The 22,589-nt window shown below is 43.9% G+C and overlaps 1 protein-coding gene across 8 annotated transcripts in view; it reads left to right on the top strand.

The window, feature by feature from the left end:
* The window catches only part of USP40 (ubiquitin specific peptidase 40), a 75,010-nt gene that overhangs the window by 33,449 nt on the left and 18,972 nt on the right, over positions 1-22,589 (top strand). For all 8 annotated transcript variants that reach the window (XM_061607780.1, XM_061607777.1, XM_061607774.1 and 5 more), the window contains exons 17-22: positions 2,905-3,031; positions 3,969-4,026; positions 7,412-7,465; positions 9,067-9,155; positions 11,320-11,406; positions 14,162-14,198. In XM_061607780.1, coding sequence (XP_061463764.1) covers positions 2,905-3,031; positions 3,969-4,026; positions 7,412-7,465; positions 9,067-9,155; positions 11,320-11,406; positions 14,162-14,198 — 452 coding nt within the window. The remainder of the gene's footprint in view (positions 1-2,904; positions 3,032-3,968; positions 4,027-7,411; positions 7,466-9,066; positions 9,156-11,319; positions 11,407-14,161; positions 14,199-22,589) is intronic.

Here is a 22,589-nt window from a genome sequence, read left to right as displayed (position 1 = left end):
TTGGGCCTGGCAGGGGTACTAATTTGCCTGTGAGGCCTTTTGTCTCCCAAGCCACATGCACTTGTCCCATATCTGACATCATATGTGATGTTAAGTGTAGGGCAGGTAAAGATTCAGCTGCAAAGGAACAGCCATGAGCCTTAAAGTTCCTTGGTGAGCTGGGTTTGTAATTGGTGCATTTTAAATTTGGCGCTAAATGCAAGTCCCACTGGAATTGCTTCCACTCACGATCAGAGCTTCCAAGTGCAGCTGATCCCTCCGAAAGGGGGGGTTGCAGGGGCCACCAATCAACTGATCGGCAATGCCTGCAGACTCCACTTTTGCGCGGATCGTCCTATGCAGCCTGACTTGAGTTTAAGCCATGCTTAGAGTGCACTTCTGATTCTTTCTTTTGAAGGTTGGCCACTTGAAGCCCAGGGGACATTAGATGATTGACAGATGGACACCCCACTGTCAAAGTGTCCCAGAAGAGGTGGGGAGAGCTCAGAAAGCCCACTGGCCAGATCCTATTACCTACCTCTGCTTAAAGTATCCTCAAGGGGCTATTAGGTTTGGGGACTGTGCCTTGCACTGTATTTTGGATTACGCAAGGAAACTTCAGCAATGGGAGAAGATGCTCATTTTCTTTCTTGTTCTCCAGAAATGTCTTGCTGCACCCTGCTACATAACAATAAAGCTTTCAAGTTCGGGCTGACAGCAGGGGAATGTTTCATAAGGGTGGGAAATACAAGATTTCAGCCCTTTTTTTTCAAACCCCCCTCCCTGCAATTTTTTCTGACTTTCCGTCTCTCTGCACTCAAACCCTGTGAGTCCTGAACAGTGCTACAAGGCACTTATTCCAGGTTGTCTGAGATCCAGAACAGGAACACTCCTACCTAGATGCTGGGACCACAATGAAACATTTCGTTTCGTGGCACTATTTTTATTCCCAACCCCTTCCCACAATCTCAGGGGGTCAGAGTTGGTGACAATATATTTGCTACCAGCAGCATCAGTATATAGGACAAGGTCCATCCCCCTGCAGCTATAGCAAGGGACTGGAGTAGACAGTGGAGGCCATGGTGGGCCTGCGTTGCTGTCCTTTCCTAACACGGCATGTTGCTGCTGGTCATTAAGAAGGTGTAACCGGCAACGAGAATCTTGGCACAATGCAGGCACAGCGTGAGGAACATTGGATTTGCTCTGCCGCTGTGCTGCACCAGGCCCCCCACTGCCTTGCTCTTGGTAACTGGGAGTGGTGTGTGGTGTTGGGAATTCAAGTGAACAGTGCTGTCCCATCTGTGCAGGCCTGCCAGCTGCTACTGGGTGCAGAGCTCAGTGAAGCCCCTTTTCTTCACTCCTAAGCTCGCTCTTGTTTCCTGTGTGACTTAGGTCAAAGACGGCATAGCCAAGTAGATACAGCCAGAATATTTATACTCTTTTAATTAAGAGTATTTGTTAAAAGTGATCATTGCTGAGAAATACGTTATATGAACAATGGCTGTGAAGAAGGAAAAAGATTTATTGTGGTGAATAATTCTGAATGAGGCTAACGTGTGTATTTCAGAATTCTCAACATTTTCTTCTAAGCCTTTGGTGCTGAGGCTCTCTTCCAAGATGCTTAAATTATGCCACCATCTTCTTTTCTATTTTTCCCCATAGATCTTCTTTTGTGAGAGAACCTATATTTAATTAGTCCCATTCCCACATTTATTTCCTAAAACCATCATTGTGAGAGAGTTTTAGTGTCATTTTGCGTATAGTTTCATTTCTGTTGACACGGGAATGCATGTTTTCAATGTACTTTGCTAGAGATTCTGTGTTGCCCCCATTCATATTAGTACCCATATACATGATTTCAGTAGGCTTTGAATGGACCCAGGTCCTGGATCATGTGCAGTCATAATGGAATTTAAAGCATCTGCATGGGTTTCTTTGGGAGTAATATTCATGGAGTATGCTTCTAGAAATAAGGGATGAGTGTTCCAGTATTGAAAATAAACATATATACAATGTTACGATGAACCTGGCCTATTTAATCAGCTATGTCTGAGCTGGTTATAGGAATGCCTGCATCATATGCTGAAATATGTCACACATTTCTTTTTTGCATAATCCATAAGTAGTCATGATCAGTCAGATGCCCCAAAGCCAGTGGTGGTGTTAATCACATAATTAGCTCAATCAGCAGCAGTACATCTAAAAATCGCTATGGACTGATTTGAGCCACAGCTACCATGACTGGGATCCAAAGCTTCTATGGGTTCACCCAAGGATTTTATGCCATATCAGAAACTGCTTTTAGAAATCCCCTTGATTTCAAATGCTGATTGCTGTGCAGCATACTTCTCAAGCAGTCACAAGCCCAAAGACTTCTTGGTCTGACAGAACTACTTGTGTATTTGGATCATAGCCCATGGATTGAAAGGTTTGTATGAATTTGCTCTAAGTATATGTGCAACTGCATTCATGAGTAATCTTGATGTACGGGTGTTTTTTTTTCTTGTCCTTGGGCCTAATTCTAGGTTGAAATCTCTTTAGAAAAGACACTCTCGTAATTAATTTAGAAGTATGCCATACTTATTCCTGGCATTATTTGAATAATTAACAAATAACCAGAAGAGGAGAAGGAAAAAGAAAAATAGTAGGCACATATATTGACTAAAACCAGATTTAAAATCTGGTGTTGTGAATTTTGACACTTGCATGCATAATGCCCATCATAGTGTCCCCTTGATGACAATGGAAGATTGTGATTGTGCTGTGACTGATATTTGCAAGAATAGTTTATTTTATGAGAACAAGATTCTATCTTGCTGGGTCATTTAGCTGCTCAGATTAGAACCATTGTTCAGAATTCATTTCCCTGCATTTTGTTTTATATGTGGTGCACAATTATGCATTCTAAGCATGTGTTGTTTGCAGCATGGTGAATGTGGCAGGCGGCAATTTGACTGCTTTTACGCATGATATCAGCTGGTTACAAGTAACAAATTTCTGTAGATTGGAGGCTGAAGAGATGCAAGTTAAAATTACTGCAACTATTGAAACAGTAAGTAAAGGAATTGTGATTGCATGGATCTGAGGAACTTCATCTCCAATGGTTCATTTCCTTCCATTCAGTCCAGTCCAGCCCAGTTACTTTATTTTACTTTCTAAATTGTCCAGTTCCAGAAAGCTGCTTACTTTTTGTCTGCTTGTGTTCTTAGATGCTTAAAGGGAAGTAGGAAGATGTGCATATCTTTGTAACATGCGTATTGTCAGCTGTGAATCTGAGGATCGAGTCACACTTTGCTTTTTAAACTTGGGTACAAAAACACCTGAGTTTAAAGTGCAAAATACATGTGTGGTACTGTTCATTCCGAATGGTACATGTACATTGAAATGGCTTGGTTTTTCTGTGTTTATTTCTGCATTTTTTGTACTCCGACCTGGGGCAATCTTCAGGAAGGCTTCCCAGTTTTGGTATTTGCAGCTGACTCTTTGCATATTTCCAAGGCATGTGGTACTAGACATTTTCCAGTACCTTCCCTGCATGCATCTTAAGAATGCAAGTTGGAAAATGTAATGTAGGAAGTCTGTACTCTTGAGATGCATAACAAGGACTAAAATGTAATTAAAATAAAACAGGTACCTATGACACAGGTTTTTGTGCCAAGGAAGTTAACTATTCTTTAGCTTATGGGGAAAAAATAATAAGATGCAAGATGGGGGGAATCTTTTTAATATGCAAATATCTCTGTTTTATGGCTCAAGGATACATTTAAATCTGTATTCTTTTAAAATACAAAGTTTATGTTTCTATGTAAGTTTTTTCCAGTTTGGCTTATTTATGTGAAAGTATATGAGGTTTTTATAGGAGTAAAATAAAATTCTTGGTTGCTAATAGAAAATGTTACAGCTGCTGAGTACTAAAACATAAACATTTACAAAGTCTGCATTCCTTTTGTATATCATTTCTTGCATTGCACTAATCGTTTTTATTTTAGGTGATGGCAGATATCAGAATTAAAGCAATAGAGGAAATGCAGTTGGACAAGGAGCTAGGTAAAATAGTTTTACATATTTAATTTAGTTGAATTGATTATTTCAGAGTTGGTGTTAAAGATCTGAAATAGCACCATATTCAGCAGAGGCTGCTACTGACGGGGAGGGAAGCAATTTTTGCCTATTCTTCCTTACCCTCTGCAGCCCCTGAGCTATCATCTGTGTTGTTCCAGAGCGTCCCCAACTTTCCAGAGCAACTTTTCAGGGGATGTGTGTGTGTGTGTGAGAAAATAGCCTTCACTCCCCAACTGCACTTCCTCCAGTGGGAGCAACCTGAGAACAGAGTTATATGCATGGGACCCAATTATTCTTTTGTTTAATGTTAGATAGAAAAATACACACACTTATTTTCCACAGGTAGCCTGCCATCAAGCGGGTATCATAGCTCCACCTATCGTCCGAAGGCAAGAATGTTCTGAAGTCAAGACTAGGGGCATCAGGCCCCTCCCACTCTCCAGTTCATTCTTGCCTTCGTCGTTGGCAGTTGGATATTTTCATAGCGTAGCGTATAGCTAAGTTTTGTGTGTTTGACTGGGGACTGATTGTTGTTATTTCCTATTGTTCCCTTCCCTCTGTCATTCACTTTAGTGTGTGTGGAACTGATTGTTTTAACTGTTTGTCGTGATGGCAGTCTACCTGTGAAAATGACCCTTCAAGTGAGACCAATGGTCCATTTTATTTTGTAACAGATGTTGCTAAAGAAATATATTCATGTATGACACAGATTACTGTTTAGTCTGCACAGAAGAAATGCTAAATCTGTATTATACAGCCACTAGGGTTTTTTTGCTTTCTGCAATGTTATATCCCTCCATGCCATTCTGCTGCTTCCCATAAGCTCATTTTTTTTAAAAAAAAAAACTTATAAAACTTATAGTCCTGAACTCAGAAAAGCTTGCGTAACAACCCTCTAAGTTTTCATGGCGATACACAACCGTCAGAGAGTTCAAAGTATAAACAAGCAAGGAAAAAAATTCAGAACTCCTGTTGGACTTTGTTCTGTCAAAGGTCTCATAATTTGTTGAAATTAATTAAAAATCAACCATGTTCACAGAGTACCTGTAATCCTATTACTGACCTTGCCCCTACTCTGACCTTTGTCTTCGGCAATTTAAAAGTTTAAAAAATGCCTGGCTGATTTTTAATTAATTTAAGAAATTTAACATTGGAGTTAATGATAAGTGTAGGCATGCTGAGTAAGAACCACATTTCAGTATTCTAAAAGCCAGATTCACAGCTGTTTGGCTTGGCTAATCAGGTGGCCACACCAGACCTTTATTTCACTTCAGACAGTCATGGCTTCCCCCAAAGAAACCTGGGAAGTATAGTTTGTGACGGGTGCTAAGAGTTGCTAGGAGACTCCTATTCCCCTGACAGAGCTCCAGTGGCCAGAGTGGTTTAACTGTCAGCCCCTCTTCTGGTGATTGCAGCTCTGTGAGGGGAATAGGGCAGTTATAGTGAATGCAGTAGGGGAGCAGGGGACCTGACTTCCTCTCTGAGATATTGTAAAAGGTAAAGATGTCCCCGCACTTATAGTGCGAGTCGTTTCCGACTCTTAGGGTGACGTCTTGCGATGTTTACTAGGCAGACCGTATATATGGGGTGGGATTGCCAGTTTCTTCCCCGGCCTTTCTTTACCCCCCAGCATATGCCGGGTACTCATTTTACCGACCACTTCCTATGTAGCTTGGAAGAATTTGGTAACAGGTGCCTCTGAGCATATGGTGAGTGGTGGCAATACCTGCAATCAGCCCAAATAACAGTAACAAGACATGTGCTGTGCTGATCTTGTGTTAGTAGGGAGGAAGCAACAATATTAAGACAGTTGATATAGTTCAGATAGTCACTTTAAATATGTTTGATTTACTTTGCAATTTTAGTGTCCTATAGTAAGTCATTTTCTTTTGCTTCTGTGAATATGTGAAGTACAGCAACATTTTGCACAATTTACACTAAAAAAAAACCCACAAAAACAATTGTGGAATAATGGCGCTGACTATTCTGCAAAATAGTCTCCAGTGGACATGATGAGTGTCTCAGTTTGCACAAGATAAAACAGTGGGAGATTAAATATGTTCTAGCAAGTTTCTTGGCTTGCTTCATGTTTTTAATTGATCATGCCTTTCCTTAAGTGGAGTGGTTTAAGCATGGCAGGCTGAACACATGCCTTTTGGGCAGGCCATGTTTGTTTTTTCCAATAGCTCAATTCATTGTTTAGGTAGCAACATATTGTGATTAGTCTGATTTTACATCAAACTGCAGTTTCAGATTCAACTGTTAATGCACCCAAAATAGAAATAGAACATAACCACCAATTTGAAACACAAAAGGCTATCTTCACCATCATATGATATTGACCAAGAAAAAGGCTTTGAAATTAATAAAAAAATTATAAAGATTTCTAAGATGAATAATGAGAGAAATATAATTTTCTAGGTTAGATTCTCTCTAGAAACAGTAGTAACACTGGAAAGAAACAAAGTAAGAAGAACCCCAACAAACACACAAAAAATGTAATTCTCGATCTCTGAAGATGTAGTCCTGATTGCAGGTGTTGCCACCACACACCATATGCTCAGAGGCACATGTTACCAAATTCTTCCAAGCTACACAGGAAGTGGATTGGACTGTGAAAGACCAACCCAAATGGTGTTTGCATCTTGACCAATTTGTAGGGCAGTCCAATATCTCAGAGAGGAGGTCAGGTCTCCTGCTTCCCTGGTGCATTCACTATAGTTGCTCAATTTCCCTGCTTTTTAAAGTTTGATAGAAATATCTGTTGGCTTATAGCTATGTTCTTAAACCACAAGGGTTTTTTGTCTATTTATTTATTATATTTTAGTTTATTAGATTTATAACCCACCCTTTCGCCCAGTAGGAGCCCAGTTAGTGAACTAATTATTCACTAATAATTAGTGAATTATTATACAGGCATGAGAGCATCTGTATGGATAAAGCAGTGGGTTCCTACACCTTCATTTCAAAGACTGAACATTCTACTCATTATAAAAACAAGACAGTTTGGCAATGCCATACAGTTCAGTTCAGTTTCTGGAAATGTTTTTGTCTCTCCATGTGTCACCTATTAGCTTTTTTTTTAATGCTTCTCAACTCAAATTAAGTTAATCAAATGGTTTGGAATTGGTGTATCTGTTCTGAAGTTATTTTGTAGAAATGGCAGAAATACGTGCTTGGAATGGAGTAAAACATTATACTTGCCCTGTCTTCCAAGCAGGAGGAGCAATTGACCATGTCCTACCTGAAGGCACATAACAAATCCCCCAAGAAAACAAAAAATCATGCAAATTTCATGGCAAAATTCAGGAAAATGAAACTTCATATGGTTGTGTTGATTTAATTTTTGTTCTCCCTTCTCATGTTACAGTGAACAATAGCTGTCTCAGACCTATTAGCAGAAATGGAAAACTTCTTTGTCCAGGTAAGCTCACAAGGTCCCAGTCTGACACTCTATCCCATCAGTCACCAACCTTTTTGGACCAGAAGGTACATCTCAAATTTTGGGAGGGCACTGGGGGCACCAGTCACAAATGGCCTGGAAGTAAGCCCCATTAAATACAAAGTGACTTACTTCTGAATACACAGGTATAGCGCTATATAGTCAGTTCTTAATGAGCCCCTGGTCTTTAGCTCCTGCAAAGCCTCTTTGGAAAATTTTCACGTGTGCCTTTTGCAGGGAAGGGGATTCTTTAACATTCATTCATACATATTGTGTAGTAATATTTGCAGAAAATAATTTCTAGGCACTACCTGATCTCAGGTGAACCCACCACAAGCAGATGCATCCTGGTGGTAGGGAAAAAGGAAGGGCAAACTATGAGGATTCTAAGGACTAGAAAAAAAGATAGAAGCAGGAAAAGTGCACTAAAGGGGAGGGCAAAAGAGCAGCTCTTTAGGAACCCATGGATTCCTGTTGCTTGTCCAAACAACTCACTTATCAATCACAGCTCTGACTTCACCCATTGGCTAATTACAATGACAGGCCGAAGCAGCCATGCAGGCTCATTTCACATAAATTGCTTAGAAGAGTATCGGCACATTTTGCTCCATAACTTTAGGAGGCTAGAAACTTTTTCTTTTAAAATGAAAGTTTGGATTTTGGGCTACCTGCTGGGGTGCCCCTGAAGGCCTTTGCGGGTGCCGTGGCATCCTTGGGTGACAGGTTGACGATCCCTGCTCTAACCACTACACCATCCTGGTTTAGTGCTAGACTCTAGCATCATTATTCCTTCTATTGATGAAGTTCAGGTGTGAATGCCAATACACATGTAGCCAAAATGGCATCTTCTGCAAGATGGCATCTACAAGCAGAGGTATCAGCAGACTTGAGGGAACTCTGAAGGTTTACAAAAGTACAAAAAAAAATCAGGGACACCCCCCCCCAATAGGCAGTGTCCAGAAGATATTGACTGGCTTGGAACAAGAAAACTTTAGGGGGGGAGGGATGTGGAATGGAATATCCTGTTATAAAGGAGGGCATGACTGACTGGGAACAGTGAAAAAGAGCATTCCACACTGCAACATTTGTTGCAGGTCCAACTTGTAATTAGTATTATAGAAAAGTACAAGAAACTCCCCTTCAGTATTCGCTATAGTAGTAGAAGGTGGTGGTGGTGGTATCCATAGTAAGAGAATTGCACTAGTAGGACAAATTTAAGAGAAAAAGGAGAAAATACCAAATGGTGTAAAAATTATCTTTCAAGCAGTCACCCTTTTTCAAGGAAACAAAGAAGCTTAATTCTTTAAGCATGTGGAGTATGGTAAGAGTACCAAAATATTGAATCCATTTTAAGTTACTTTATGGCATATTGTAAAGAGAAAGACGTTTTTAACATTTAAGTGGTACTTCGATAATAACAAGAATTCAGTCTCTGTTTTGCAATCTTGGAATGGACCATGAATAAACCTGATCTTTCTAATTGGTATGACATGTGATGCAATTTGGAAATTCCTGATCAATATTTACCATGATTGCTTTAAAAAAACAAAGCATTATTGTGTTCCTGTTTTGGACTCCTTAAGTGCCTGAGGATTATACTGTTAAAGAAGCAGAGCTGAAAATGGGAAGCCTGCTAGGACTGTGCTCTGGAAAAGCTCCAACAGCCACACAGGTAAAACTAAAAGGTTGCACCAAAGTTTTTTTTTAATTGTAACTATTCATATTCTTGTCATTTTGTTAATACTGCTGGAGATAGAATAGGATCATTGTTCTTAGGTGAAGTCTGCATCTCTGTGAAGGTGTGCTAAACGTGCAGGGTGGAATCCAGTAGTTGTAAGAGGAGGCAATTTTCTCCAATTTCCCCCTTCCCATTGCAGTTTCTCCACTACCTTCCATGCTATTCTAGAAGGTCCCCATCTCTCTGGAACAGGTTAGCAGGGGGCTGCAGCAGGAAAGTATTGCAGAAAATCAGTTAGCTCCTTCTTATGCTAGTGGAGACATCTGCTGGATGAATAGCAATCAAGCAAGCAAAATGGCATCCTTGGATTCCATCCATGCTGTTTAATGGACCTGGCTGCATTGGTTCACAGCTTGTACACTGAATGTTGCTTTCCTTTGAAATTCACAAGTAACAGTGGGTTGTATCCAGTGCAAGTAAAAGTGGGTTGTATCCAGGGCTGTGGAGTCAGAGTTGTGGAGTTGGAAGCAATTTTGGGTGGAGTAGGAGTCCGAGTCAGTAGAAATGTACTGACTCCAACTTCAAAATAAAATCAATATTTTAATATTAATATTTTAATATTAATTTATTAATATTAGTATATTAATATACATTTGCCATTATGAAGGAGTCAGAGTCTGAGTCAGACAGTAGAAAAATTAATATACATTTGCCATTTATGAAGGAGTCGGAGTCAGAGTCTGACAGTAGATTAATAGAGGAGTCGGAGTCAAAGGTTTGACATACCGACTTCACAGCCCTGGTTGTATCCAGTGTATGCCTAACTCAGCTCCATTGATTTCAAAGGGTCTACTTTGAGTAGAATTTAATCGGATACAATCCAGTGTCTGTCCGGTTTAGAACTAGTTCCACTAAATTCCAGCCCTGACCACACAGTATTAGAAATCCAATTGAAATTAATTGGGCCTGATTTCACTTGGGTCTATTTAGGTGCCTGTGGCTGTATTTGGGGTACATAATTAAACCATGATGTAACCATTGCTTTCTAGTTATGGAACATGTCAGGGTTCACAATAGGGGCCCGAGTGATTAGATTCAGCCTCCAACAGTCTCTGCAAGGGATAAGTCACTTCTAACTTTATTTCTTGGGTCCTTTAACTGGAGGTGCCAGACATTAACCCTTGAACCTTATATACGGGAAATATGTGCTCTGCCACGGACTTATGCCTCGTCCAAACTAAAAATACAGTTGAAAGAAATTAATTTACATAGCAATCCTACTGGGCTTGGGAAGAGAGAATTGAAGGTGGATGAACAGTCAGATGCCAAGCTTTGCCGGACTTGTGCTGGCAAGATGGAAGGCGAGAGGAAGGCATCTTTTTTCCTTTCACTACAATAGGAAGGAAAATAAATGTACTGCCCACCTCTTCTAGAAGTGTGTTGGGGGAATGGGAGAGCTTTGGATTTCTAGGATCTAGAGGATTCCCAAGCAACCCTTAGGAATGCCTCCTTTCACCCCCCTCTTTGCTAATTGTGTACGTCGCCTAGAGTGACTTCGGCCAGATAGGCGACACAAAAATTAAATTATTATTATTATTATTATTATTAAAGCACTGACAATGGGGAAAAAGGAGGCTTCCCTCCACCCTCCTTGCTGACTGGGAGGGGGCTGTCAAGGGCAGATCTCCCACTTCTCCACCTGTGGAGAGGAAGATCCATAAGACTCTATGGCCCCGGGACACCCTCCCAGAGATTATAGGATTGTGCCCTTAAAGTTTTCAGTCTTACAACTTTATTTTAAATTCAATACACCTTATGAATACTTGAATTCAAATATTCATTTTTAAGATATATAAATAGATTTTTGCTCAGTCATCTGTGATAAGTAACATTCTTCACCAGATGACCAGGCAGGGAAGCTTTTGTTGACTAAATAACTGTTGTTTTTCTGTTTTGTTTTTGTTTTAGGTCTTTGATGTGCCACAAAATAATAAACATATCAAATTAATTTGTAATTTTTGCCTACTTATTTATATGCCTGCTATATTCCATAGGGAATTATTTATACATAAAATGCCTTAATCTGAAAGTGTGGAGTGTGTTAAGTTTACTAAAGCTACATGGGGTGAATAAACTTGACCCACTCTGTTTCTTCTAGCTTTTTCTGTATTACATTGTGGGCCATGAGCTTCAGTCTAGTCGAGAGATGGAGATAGTGGTAGAAGAAACTACAACTGTAAGAGAGGTAAATACACGAGCGATAAAGTCTGTAAAAAAATGTATAGAATTCTTGTATGGCTGTTACGTTACTAAACTATTACTGTGGTGCCATAGTAGACAATGGTTCAGACAGAATGTTCCTCTCTGGATAAATAAATAAGCCTCACAAACAAACCTCAGAAATGAATTTATTTAATTTATTTATTAGACATACAAACCTTGGTGTGTCTAATCAAGGAGCAGCCGTTGAATCTGTGGGGGCTAGGTTAAATCATATGATTGTTTTGATCCTTTTTTCTTTCTTTTTTGAAAATTATCTTGCCAAAGGTTTGACTGAGTTTAAAGTAATTTAATAAATACAGTTAAACGGAGGTCATTGGTAAAGGGCATATTTATCTGTTCAGGCCATTTTGTTGTGGTATAGTGTAATAAGGAATGAAAAACAAAATACTAAAAATGGCCTTTTAATGTCAAAGCAGTAGTTTTTAAATTAAATTGTACTTCTGCAAATATATTTACTTTTAACCAGTTACTTAATCAAGTTATCAGTTTAAAGTTGGATGGTTCATCAACTAAAAAAATCTTTAATTACTCATTAAGTCATAATTATATTTATGGTTTTATGTTCTCAAACAAAAATAGGCCTTAAAAGAATGCTACATAAATTGGAAGAGTATTGCCAGTCCCAGAAACTCAAGATAAACCATTCTAAATCAAAGGTCATGGTGAGTGGAAAACATATGAAAGCAAAGAACTCCTGGTCACTAAACGGGGTCCCAATAGAACAGGTTAATTCCTATAAATATCTCAGCATATTGCTGACAAATAACCATTCCTGGACCTCACAGTTAAAAGCAGTGACCACAGCAGGCGCACGCGCCCTAGGTATAACCAAAAAGTTTTTTTACACGCGAGGGGGCCAATTGGTTCCCCCTATGATTAAAATATTAAAGGCTAAAATCCTAGCTTAAGATACTATATGGCGCAGAACTATGGGGCCCAACCGCTAGATCTACCTTGGAGCCCACCCAGAACGCCTTTATGAGGATAGTGTTAGGCCTCCTCCCGGGCACTCCGGCTGCCCACATGAGAGCTGAACTGGGACTCCCCTCAGTAAGGGCATGTATAGATATGGCATACCTACGGTACTGGCTTCGAATTCTTAATATGAATAATACATCTATGACTAAGAAATGTTGGCAGGTACAAATGGCGAAGGGAGGATGGGCGAAGGAATATCAATCAGTACTCATAAAATACGACCTTACATTAGATAAACTTTTAGACTTAAGCAAAATGGCTCTCCGCAATTGGATTTATGAATGTGATGCAGCCCAGGACCGAGCCTCAATTGTGATGGCCCGGTTTTCAACATGGTACCCTCATATTAAACTTAATCACATGTTAGCAAATTATTTAGACTCACTTGACAGAGCCCACATTAGAAGAGCCTTTACAGCTCTGCGCTTTCAAGTTATGTCATCGGCCTATTTGGAAGGCAGATATCGAGGCATACCAGTGGCTCAACGTCTATGCATCTTTGGATGCATGGCAATAGAGGACATTACACACTACATACTCCATTGCCCACTTTATGACAATCCTAGGCGGAAATTTTTATCCACTTTTTTAAACCTTTTAATGCCTTATTCAGATAGGGAAAAGATAATTATGCTTTTATTGGATGAATGTAATTATGTATCACTAGCGGTTGCCAATTTCGCTATGGCAGCACAAAAAATGAGAGATTCCTATGTTAAGAGAATCTCCCCCATAAATGAGTCACCCAAAGAAATGTAAATTGTAAGGTGATACGTATCAATGTATGTTCGTATGTTTTAACATGTATTCTTGCACATGGCCCATGGCTAAGCATGCAATAAAGATTATTATTATTAATTATTTTATAAAAGCCTTGGCTTCTTTCATTTGATGTTGGAACTCCCAAGCCATTTGACCTCTTGTTCAGCACGTGGGAAATCCTTCAAGTCCAAAGAAGACGGGAGGCAGTGCTTCTCAGGATTCTGCTTCCCAGGAGGGGCTAAAGCAGGGACGGGAAACCTTTTTCAGCCCAAGGGCCTCATGCGCTTCTGGACAACCTTCTGGGGGCCACATATCAGTGGTGAGGGGTGAGAGGCAAATGGGGACAGAATAACCAATGTAAATGGTACCCTTTGAACAGTAGCCTAATTTCTGTGCACACCTCTTTCTATCCTCCATCCAGGCAAACGAGAAATTATGAGGGTTCAAGGACACATTCCAGCCAAGCAGGGCCAATGTAGGAGTGGTGGTGGCCTGAGAAGTGGACCAAGGCCCAGATAAGAGAGGCATGGAGGGCAGCATTGGGCCTCTAGTCCTAAGGTTTCCCCACCCCTGAGCTAAAGTTACTGGCCTTTTCCAGACTTTCTCATCATTTTCCTTGCTGTGGTGGCAGCATCCCTCCAGAGACAGGCAGCTGGGACAACTCTTTTGAGTCCCTGTCAGTTGTAAAGCTACTATTGCTGTGTGTTCCACTACAGTAGCAGAAGCAGCCTGGCTCATTTGCCCCATTACAGCAATGGATAGTTAGCTAGCTTAGATTAATAATGGTTAACACTGCCCCAAGAGTACAAAGAGGACTGCATGCATGATTTAAAAGAAGTTCACCTTAAACATGAAACACAGCTGGATTTCTGTTCCAGTGTTCAGTGCATTCATATTTTTGTTCTTTTTTTTGTAGATAAAGCTATTTGCCAGTATTTAAATTTTATTAACTTTGGTTATGGTGTTGTTTTTTTTAGTGTTTAAATTTAATGCTGAAGAAATTGGATATAGCAGGTGAGTATAAATATTCTGTAGAGTTTTTTTTGGGTGGAAGGAGATAATTCCTTTCCTAATATTGCTTTTGTGCTCAGGGAAAAATTGGGTAATGCTGAAGCAAAATAAAAATGTCCTGCACTGTATATTATAGAAATCTTGAGTGTCTCTGCTGTTTTGACTTCAGGGATTTATAATTCTTCATATGTTATGGTGAAATGCTCAACTACAGCTGACTTCATAGGAAGCTTCTTTGACATTTTGAATTTATATTTTAAAAAAATTGTCAATCAAAATTTATTTTGAAGTTGGAGTTGGTACATTTTCCATATGAGACCGGCCATCACTGCGGGTTTCAGCTCCACCTATCGTGCGAAGGCAAGAATGTTTTTGAAGTCAAGACTAGGGGCGTCAAGCCCCTCCCACTCTCCAGTTCATTCTTGCCTTCGTACGAACAAGTCTGATATTCTATAGCGTAGCTTTAGCTAAGTCTCTGTGTTGTTTTTTGTTGTATTTGTCTGACAAGGTGTGGAGGTATGTTTCTCGTGTGTTTACCGAGTGTTTCCCTTCCCTCTGTCTTGTATCTAACGTTGTTTTTCCTTCCTGGGGAATTCCCTTGGGGGGGTTCTCCCTCGCCCGGGCCATTGATTTCCCAGTCTTTCGCCCTCAGCCATCAGAGAGACTGCGGCTGCATTCTCTCTACTCCCAGGGAGCTTGCGGCTGCAGCTCCCGGTGTTACTCCCTCCAGCCCTGGCCGTTTGAGTCGTTTTCCGTCCCGCGCTCTGCCACGGCTCCTCGCCTCACGGCTGTACCTCTTTTGGAGTATCTCCCTGAAAGCCTGCGGCTGCAGCTCTCTCTTTTTTGCGGCTTTTACCTTCCTGAGCCTCGCTGCCTAGCATTTTCACGCCGCTACGGTCCCTGCAGATGGCGGCTGCGGCTGTTTCCTGCTCTGCTTTAGCGACTGCGGCTTTTTTGTCCTCTTTCCTAGCCGTTCCCTCTTTGTGTTCTGCGCCGTGACTTTGCTTATCGGCCCCGCGGCTGCAGCACGAGCTGATCCCCTCAGTCCGCCATTACCCCTTCGTCACTGTCAGCCTTTTTTTATCGTATTTTCCCGTGCTTGCTCCGGGCGCCATTTTGTTTGTCTTCTTCCCCTCTCCTGTACTAACAAAAGAGGGCTGCCAGGATTACCTGTAAATGTGGGGCAGTTAGGAACCTGTAAATATACAAGGGTTCTTTTACCACGCCGACATTGCTGCTGCTCCTTGCTACTATTGATCTCTACAGCCTCTGTTGGCTGCATCTCAAGGCGGTGACTGTGATCTACGCTGTCTGCAATCTCCTTCTGTGGCTGTCTAGGCTGTGACTGTGTTCTGCACCGCTTGACCTATACACTGCTGCGGCTGTGTGCTGAGACTATTGATATTGTGCACAATTGAACTGTACATTCTGCCCCACCTGTGGCCGTGTGCTGAGACTGTGATAATCTGCACAAGTTGAACTGTACATTCTGCCCCATCTGTGGCCGTGTACCTGACTGCCAGCACGGTACATTCTACCCCCTCTGTAGTCATGTACTTAGCCATCTGCCAGTACATTCTACCCCCTCTGTAGTCGTGTACTTAGCCATCTGCCAGTACATTCTGCCCCCTCTGTGGTTGTGTGCTGTGCCTGTTCGGGTCTGTACATCCTGCCCCCTCTGTGGCCGTGTACTGCACCCATAGTGAATATAAGATGGCGGAACAACCAGACATGTCTCAGACAGCCAAGCCGCAACCATCTAAGGCAGCTAAGACTGAACATGTCAAAGCACTGGCTAAGACTAAACATCTCTCCAGCCACAGCAAACCCAAGCATCCACGCTATGCTTCTGTTCCGAACCCCACCACAGCAGTACAGACGCAGCTAACGAATATATTTCATTCCCCCGCTGCCTCTTCTGACGAGGAGGACTTTGCTGGCTTTCCTACTCAGCCAACACTTAGCCAGCCTCCTCCTGTGTTGCCGCCCAGGTCTTATCCTCCGACTCAGCCCACGGAGCCACCTACTCAGGCACAACCATCTGCTTCAACGGGGCTGCAGCTGTCTCATGAGTTTCTGTCACAACTTCAGGGCATGCTGTCATTTTTCACTCAAATGCAGTCACCACCACAAGTTCCCGCCATATCTCACCGCACTATGGACCAACATGTATGCCATGAGGCAACCCCTTCCTGCTCCCCAAATCCTTTTGATGTAGCTAGAGGCAGGTGTATTGATGACGCTTCGTATGGGGAGGAGTCAACCTTTGCTGATCATGCTGAAGGAGACGAATGGAGTGACTATTCGGAACATGAGGAGGATACATCGTATCGCTTGTTTAATACCTCAGATTATCAACCTCTAGCACGCAGGGTAGTTAACACCCTTGGTCTCCAAGCTGCACCCCCACCAACTACCGCTCCAGCTATTAAAGCAGCCAGAGTTCTCAGATCCCCTGCACCAACTGAGCATTACATCCCGGTGCCGGACCCCATTGCTAAACTGACCACCGAGGAATGGTCTCATCCATTCCAAACTCGCCGCTTCAAGAACCTGGCTGACAAACTTTACTCCCTAGCTCCTGACTTTACCACCAAGCTGGCCGTCCCCGGCATTGACGAGCCGATCGCTAGCCTAGTTTTGCGATCTCTTTTGCCTAGGGAAGGAGAATCCCAACTAAAGGATGCTACTGAGCGAAGATTAGACTTCTCCAGGGCAGCAATGATGCGGCTGGATGATCTGCTAGAGGACCCTTCCCCTGATCCTGTTTCTCTCAGACGATCATTGATTAAGTTGCGCAAGACAGCGGCGTTTGTGGCTGATGCCACTTTGGATGCCACTCAAGTGGGGGCACGAGCCATGACGGCTCAAATAGTCGCTCGACGGACCCTCTGGCTTCGCCACTGGCAAGCTGACTCTACAGCCAGAGTGTATCTTTCTAGAGCTCCTTACGCTGGATCTTTGCTCTTCGGCGAGGAAGCTCTAAAGGCAGTGCTGGTTGATCCCAAAGATGCTCACAAACCGGTCTTGGCCACTGTCAAGAACATCAATCATAGGCCTTTCAGGCAATTTCCCCCCTTCCGCACTAACCAGCCCTTTCGAGGAACGCGGCCAGGAGGACGAGGCCGCGACTTCCGATTCTATGACTCCAATTCCTTCAGAGGAACCTGGAACTGACGTCTCCAGGGCAGAGGTCAGTACCAAGGGCGCAGAGGTACTTCATCATCCTCATATAGGGGAGGGTCTTGCCAGCGCAAACAGTATTAATGCACTTCCGGTTGGTGGCAGACTACTTACGTTTGGAGACCAGTGGCTGCGTCTGACTAAGGTCACCTGGATCAGGGACCTCTTTTGTTCTGGCTATGCAATAGAGTTTTGGGCGACTCCACCAGACAAATTCCATCCATCCCCTTGTCCCAGGGCGCCAGCCAGGCACAGCATCATGCAGACAGCTATACATCACCTCTTGGACATAGCGGCGATAGAGCCAGTGCCTACAACAGAGAGGTTGGAAGGGGTGTACTCCCTCCTATTTGCTGTGCCCAAACGAGATTGGTCATGGAGGGCGGTACTGGACCTCAAGTTCATCAACCGTTTTGTAACATACCGCAGATTCAAAATGGAATCCCTCCACTCCATTACTGAAAGCCTGCAAGAAGGAGACTTCCTGGTTTCTATCGACCTAAAGGAAGCGTATCTCCATGTGCCCATTTGCATAGCCCACAGAAAGTTCCTTCAGTTTGCTTTTGGTCCCCAGCATTTTCAATATAGAGCAATGCCGTTTGGCCTCTCCTCTGCTCCGCGAGTATTTACAAAAGTGCTTCTCACCTTAGTGGCTTACCTCCGGATTCAAGGGGTCCATCTCTACCCATATCTGGACGATATTTTCATACGGGCAAGCTCTGAGGAGCTGGCTCGTCATCATTTAACGTTCACCCTCAATGTTTTACAGGCCCACGGCTGGCTTGTCAACTTCGACAAAAGCCATCTTCAACCGACCCAATGTCTACTACATCTAGGTGCAATGTTGGACACCCTGCAGGCGATGGTGTTTCTGTCTCCAGATCGCATAACTGCCATCAGAAACATCGCGAGGTCTTTGATGCAACAAACAACCGCAGACGTCATGCTTCTAGCCAGGGCGCTCGGAATGTTCATCTCTACCATCCACATTGTGCCATGGGCTCGAGCCCACTCTCGCCACCTTCAGTGGGCTTTGTTGCCTTTTCAACAGGACATTGCCAACTCCAATCATCGCACAGTTCCTCTGAGCCCCACACTGCGTCTTTCATTCTGCTGGTGGACGAAGGTCCAACATCTTTCCAGAGGCACTCCATTCAGAGAACCTCGCAGGACTGTTGTCACCACGGATGCCAGTCTCATCGGCTGGGGAGCACACTGCAACTCCCAGTACGTTCAGCGAGTTTGGTCCACAGCAGAGCAGACTCAGAACATCAATTGGCTGGAGCTCAAGGCGGTCCACCTAGCTCTACTTCATTTTCATTCTCTGTTCCCTTTGGACCATGTCCTCATTCGTACGGACAACACGTGTGTAAAATCACATTTGAACAGACAGGGGGGCACCAGGTCCCGTCCTCTGCAGGACCTAGCTTCCCTCATCTTCGTCTGGGCAGAACAACATCTACAATCCCTAAAAGCAGAGCATCTCAGAGGGATTTGGAATGTGACAGCAGACTGGCTCAGCAGACAACAGGTCATTCCAGGAGAATGGAAACTTCATCCGACCATATTCCAGCGTCTCCAGCGTCGGTTCGGCGTCTTCTCGATTGACCTGTTTGCTTCCAGTCGCAATTACCAGCTTCCCAGGTACTTTGCCAGATATCTGGACACAGCAGCGGAAGCAGTGGATGCTCTGTCCATACCGTGGCCAGACAGTCTTCTGTACGCCTTCCCTCCCATACCGCTGTTAGCCAAAACACTGCGGAAGGCGCGGAGCGAGAGGGCACAGTTGGTTCTGATAGCACCATATTGGCCTCGCCGACCGTGGTTCTCGGATCTTCTTGCAATGTCGGTGACGGATCCCTAGACACTTCTAGTCAGGCCAGATCTTCTATCCCAGAGTCCAGTATGGCATCAGGATCCCACTTGGCTCAATCTAACCGTGGCTTTTGAACGGGGGCATTTGAGGTCGGCTGGACTGTCTGACGCTGTTATTGATATTATCTTAGCCTCAAGACGACCATCTACCACCCGTATTTATCAACATACTTGGGAGGCTTTCTCCAAGTGGTGCCAGGCTCACCACTGAGATCCATCCCAGGCCACTATGCATCAGGTGCTGCAATATCTCCATAACGGTTTTATGATGGGACTCAGACTCAACACTCTACGTCGACATGCGTCCACTCTGTCGTCCATTCTTTCAGTCTCCTCCACTGGTGCCTCTATTTCCTCACATCCGTTCATTAAACGCTTCCTCAGAGGCACTGCTTTACGTTCGCCGGCTGTAGTCCATCGTTTTCCTTCATGGAGTCTGTCCAAGTTCCTACAAGCTTTACAACGCCCTCCGTTTGAACCCATTAGGACTGTGCCTTTACGTCTACTGTCCTTCAAGGTCTTGTTCCTGGTCGCCATCACTTCTGCCAGACAAGTTTCGGAACTGGGCGCATTGTCTTCTGCCCGCCATCTCTGTGTCTTTCACAAGGACTCTGTTGTGTTGAAAAGTGATCCTTCCTTCCGTCCTAAGGTCAATTCAGTTTTCCATTGCAATCAGGACATTGTACTCCCTTCGTTTTGCCCAAACCTTGCTCATCCTCTAGAGAAGGCTTGGCATTTGTTGGATGTTCGGAGGGCTCTCAAGACCTACCTGTCTAGGACCCAAGAGATTCGACGAACGGAGTCTCTGTTTGTATCCTTTCATCCAAGGTCTATGGGGCATAAAGTAGCCAATTCTACCTTATCTCGCTGGTTAAGGGCATGTATTACCTTAGCATATGAGTCCCTTAAACTTCCAGTTCCAGCTAGTATAACAGCTCATTCAACTAGGTCAGCGGCCACTACGGCTGCCTTTGCTACCAACGCTCCTGTTGCTGATATTTGCAGAGCTGCTGTTTGGTCTACTCCACACTCGTTTATAAGGCATTATAAAATAGATCGTTATGCCTCTGCCGATGCCTCTTTTGGCAGACGAGTGTTGCAACAGGTTCTTAATGACGATTAGCATGTGGGTGGTCCCTCCCTCTTATGGGCTGCTTTGGTACATCCCGCAGTGATGGCCGGCCTCATATGGAAAATGGACCATTGGTCTCACCTGAAGGGTGATTTTCATATGAGGACGGCCATCACGACCCTCCCAGTTGGAGGATGTATAGATATTTTACTAAGATGTTATATATTACTGTTACGCTATTGTATTTAAAGTTACTAGTGAAGTCAAGACTTCTAGTTCTGTTATATCGCTATGTTAGAGTCATGTTATTATGCATGTTATTTTCCTGCTGGCAGGCCTGTTGGCCCTGTTCTTGTATTTTTAGATTTTTCTCTATAGACTCGCTGCGAATGAACTGGAGAGTGGGAGGGGCTTGACGCCCCTAGTCTTGACTTCAAAAACATTCTTGCCTTCGCACGATAGGTGGAGCTGAAACCCGCAGTGATGGCCGTCGTCATATGAAAATCACCCTTCAGGTGAGACTAATGGTCCATTTCTACTGACTCCGACTCCACCCAAAATTGCTTCCGACTCCATGACTCCGACTCCACAGCCCTGTTAACTTCAGTCTGTTTTTTTCATGCATCTGCTCTGGGTATGGCTTAGGCAATGCAAAGCACTGGCTGGCTGGGTTTTAGAGGGCAGCAGGGCCACCACTGCATCTGCAGCCCTGCTGTGCATGGCAACCAGGGCCGAGGGTGGGAGGTCAGGAAAATCCAGACTGCCACAGTGTTGGGGTCTGCAGCTGGCCTGATGCCAATGGATTCAATGCCAGCTTAGCCCCTCCCTGTTTTGAGAACACCCTGTTTCAGGGCCTTCCTCTGGCTACCACTAGCAGGGATCCCGCCAGTGGCACTTCCACCTGTCTGCACATTCAGTGGGTGGAAGGGGAAGCTCCGCATGGCAGAGCTACTCTGGTGGTGGTGGCTTGCAGGAGGCCAGTTTAACAGGCAGAGCTGGATTCTGAAAGGATGCCTTTGACCATCAATCTCATTGCCCCTTAGTCTGATTTAGATTGGCCTGCCTGTTGATTTTCCCCAGGTAGCCTGCCATCACTTTGGGTACTAGTGCCATCTAGCGTCCGAAGGCAAGAATGCACTGAAGTCAAGACCTGGGGCATCAAGCCCCTCCCACTCCAGTTCATTCTTGCCTTCGTCCGAGGCGTTTGGATTTTAATAGTGTAGTGTTATAGCTAAGTTCTTTCTGTATTTTGTGAGTGATTGTGTGGAACTGAATTTTATTTATCCTCATCCCCTTCCCTCTGAGTGAGTGTGTGGAACCCATTATTCCCTTTCCTCGTTCCCTTCTCTCTGTCACTGTTTTATTTTTTCTGGGGCGTTTGTTGGAGGATTTTTACCTTTTTCCTTCCCCCTCCTTAGCCCCTCAGCTGGGGGCTCCGGCAGCTGTTTCCCCTGTTCGACTCACACGTCTCTTGTGAGACGATCCTTGGCTGGGAGCCCGCGGCTACGGCTCCCATTTGTAGCCTTCTCGCCCTTTTATGAGGGCTCCGGCGGCTGCCGTTTCTCCGTTTTAAACTCAAACATTGGCGGAGGGTTTTTTTTTACTTCTCCCCTCCTTAGTCTCCTTTGTTGATGGCTCTGGCGGCTACCTTTTCCCCCGTTTGAGCTTAAACGCCTCTTGTGAGGCGAGCCTTACAGAGAGCCCGCAGCTGCGGCTCCCCTTGCAGCCTTTTTGACTCTTGCCACCAGCTCCATTTTCGCCCCGGCAGCGGTGGTGCTTGAATGTTTAGCAGCCTGCCTGGGAGCCCGCTACTGCGACTCCTCTTTGTGGCCACTTTACCGCTAGCTGTTTTCTCCAGGCAGCGGCGGCTTTTTCATTAACAGTGGAGCGCTGCAGGGGCTAACTTTCATGCTGCGTTTTGGAGCTCGCTCCTGTGGCTCCTCTAACCTGACTGTTTGGAGCACGCGGTGGCCATTTTTTCAACCGCCATTGCTTCTTCTCCTTCCTGGCCGCCATTTTGTTTTTCTAAATTTCCCGCCCTTTTTCAGTGGGTGCTATTTTGTATGCCCTTTCCCCCGCCTTTTTTATTTAAGCTCTGCTTGTTACTCCTTTGTGTGGTAGCCACAGTTTCCAGTGCTTTTTATTTGAACATAGATACAGCACAAGGCTTATCTATTACAACAGCATCTCTGCATATCTGCACAGCAGCTGCACTGCACCCCCACTGCTACCTGTAGATACAGAGAACCCTGCTCAGGGCTCAT

Source organism: Rhineura floridana, chromosome 2 (genome assembly GCF_030035675.1).
Source record: "Rhineura floridana isolate rRhiFlo1 chromosome 2, rRhiFlo1.hap2, whole genome shotgun sequence".
Lineage (NCBI taxonomy): Eukaryota > Metazoa > Chordata > Lepidosauria > Squamata > Rhineuridae > Rhineura > Rhineura floridana.
Note: the sequence above shows the minus strand (reverse complement) of the source record. Positions and strands in the feature narration are given on the sequence as shown.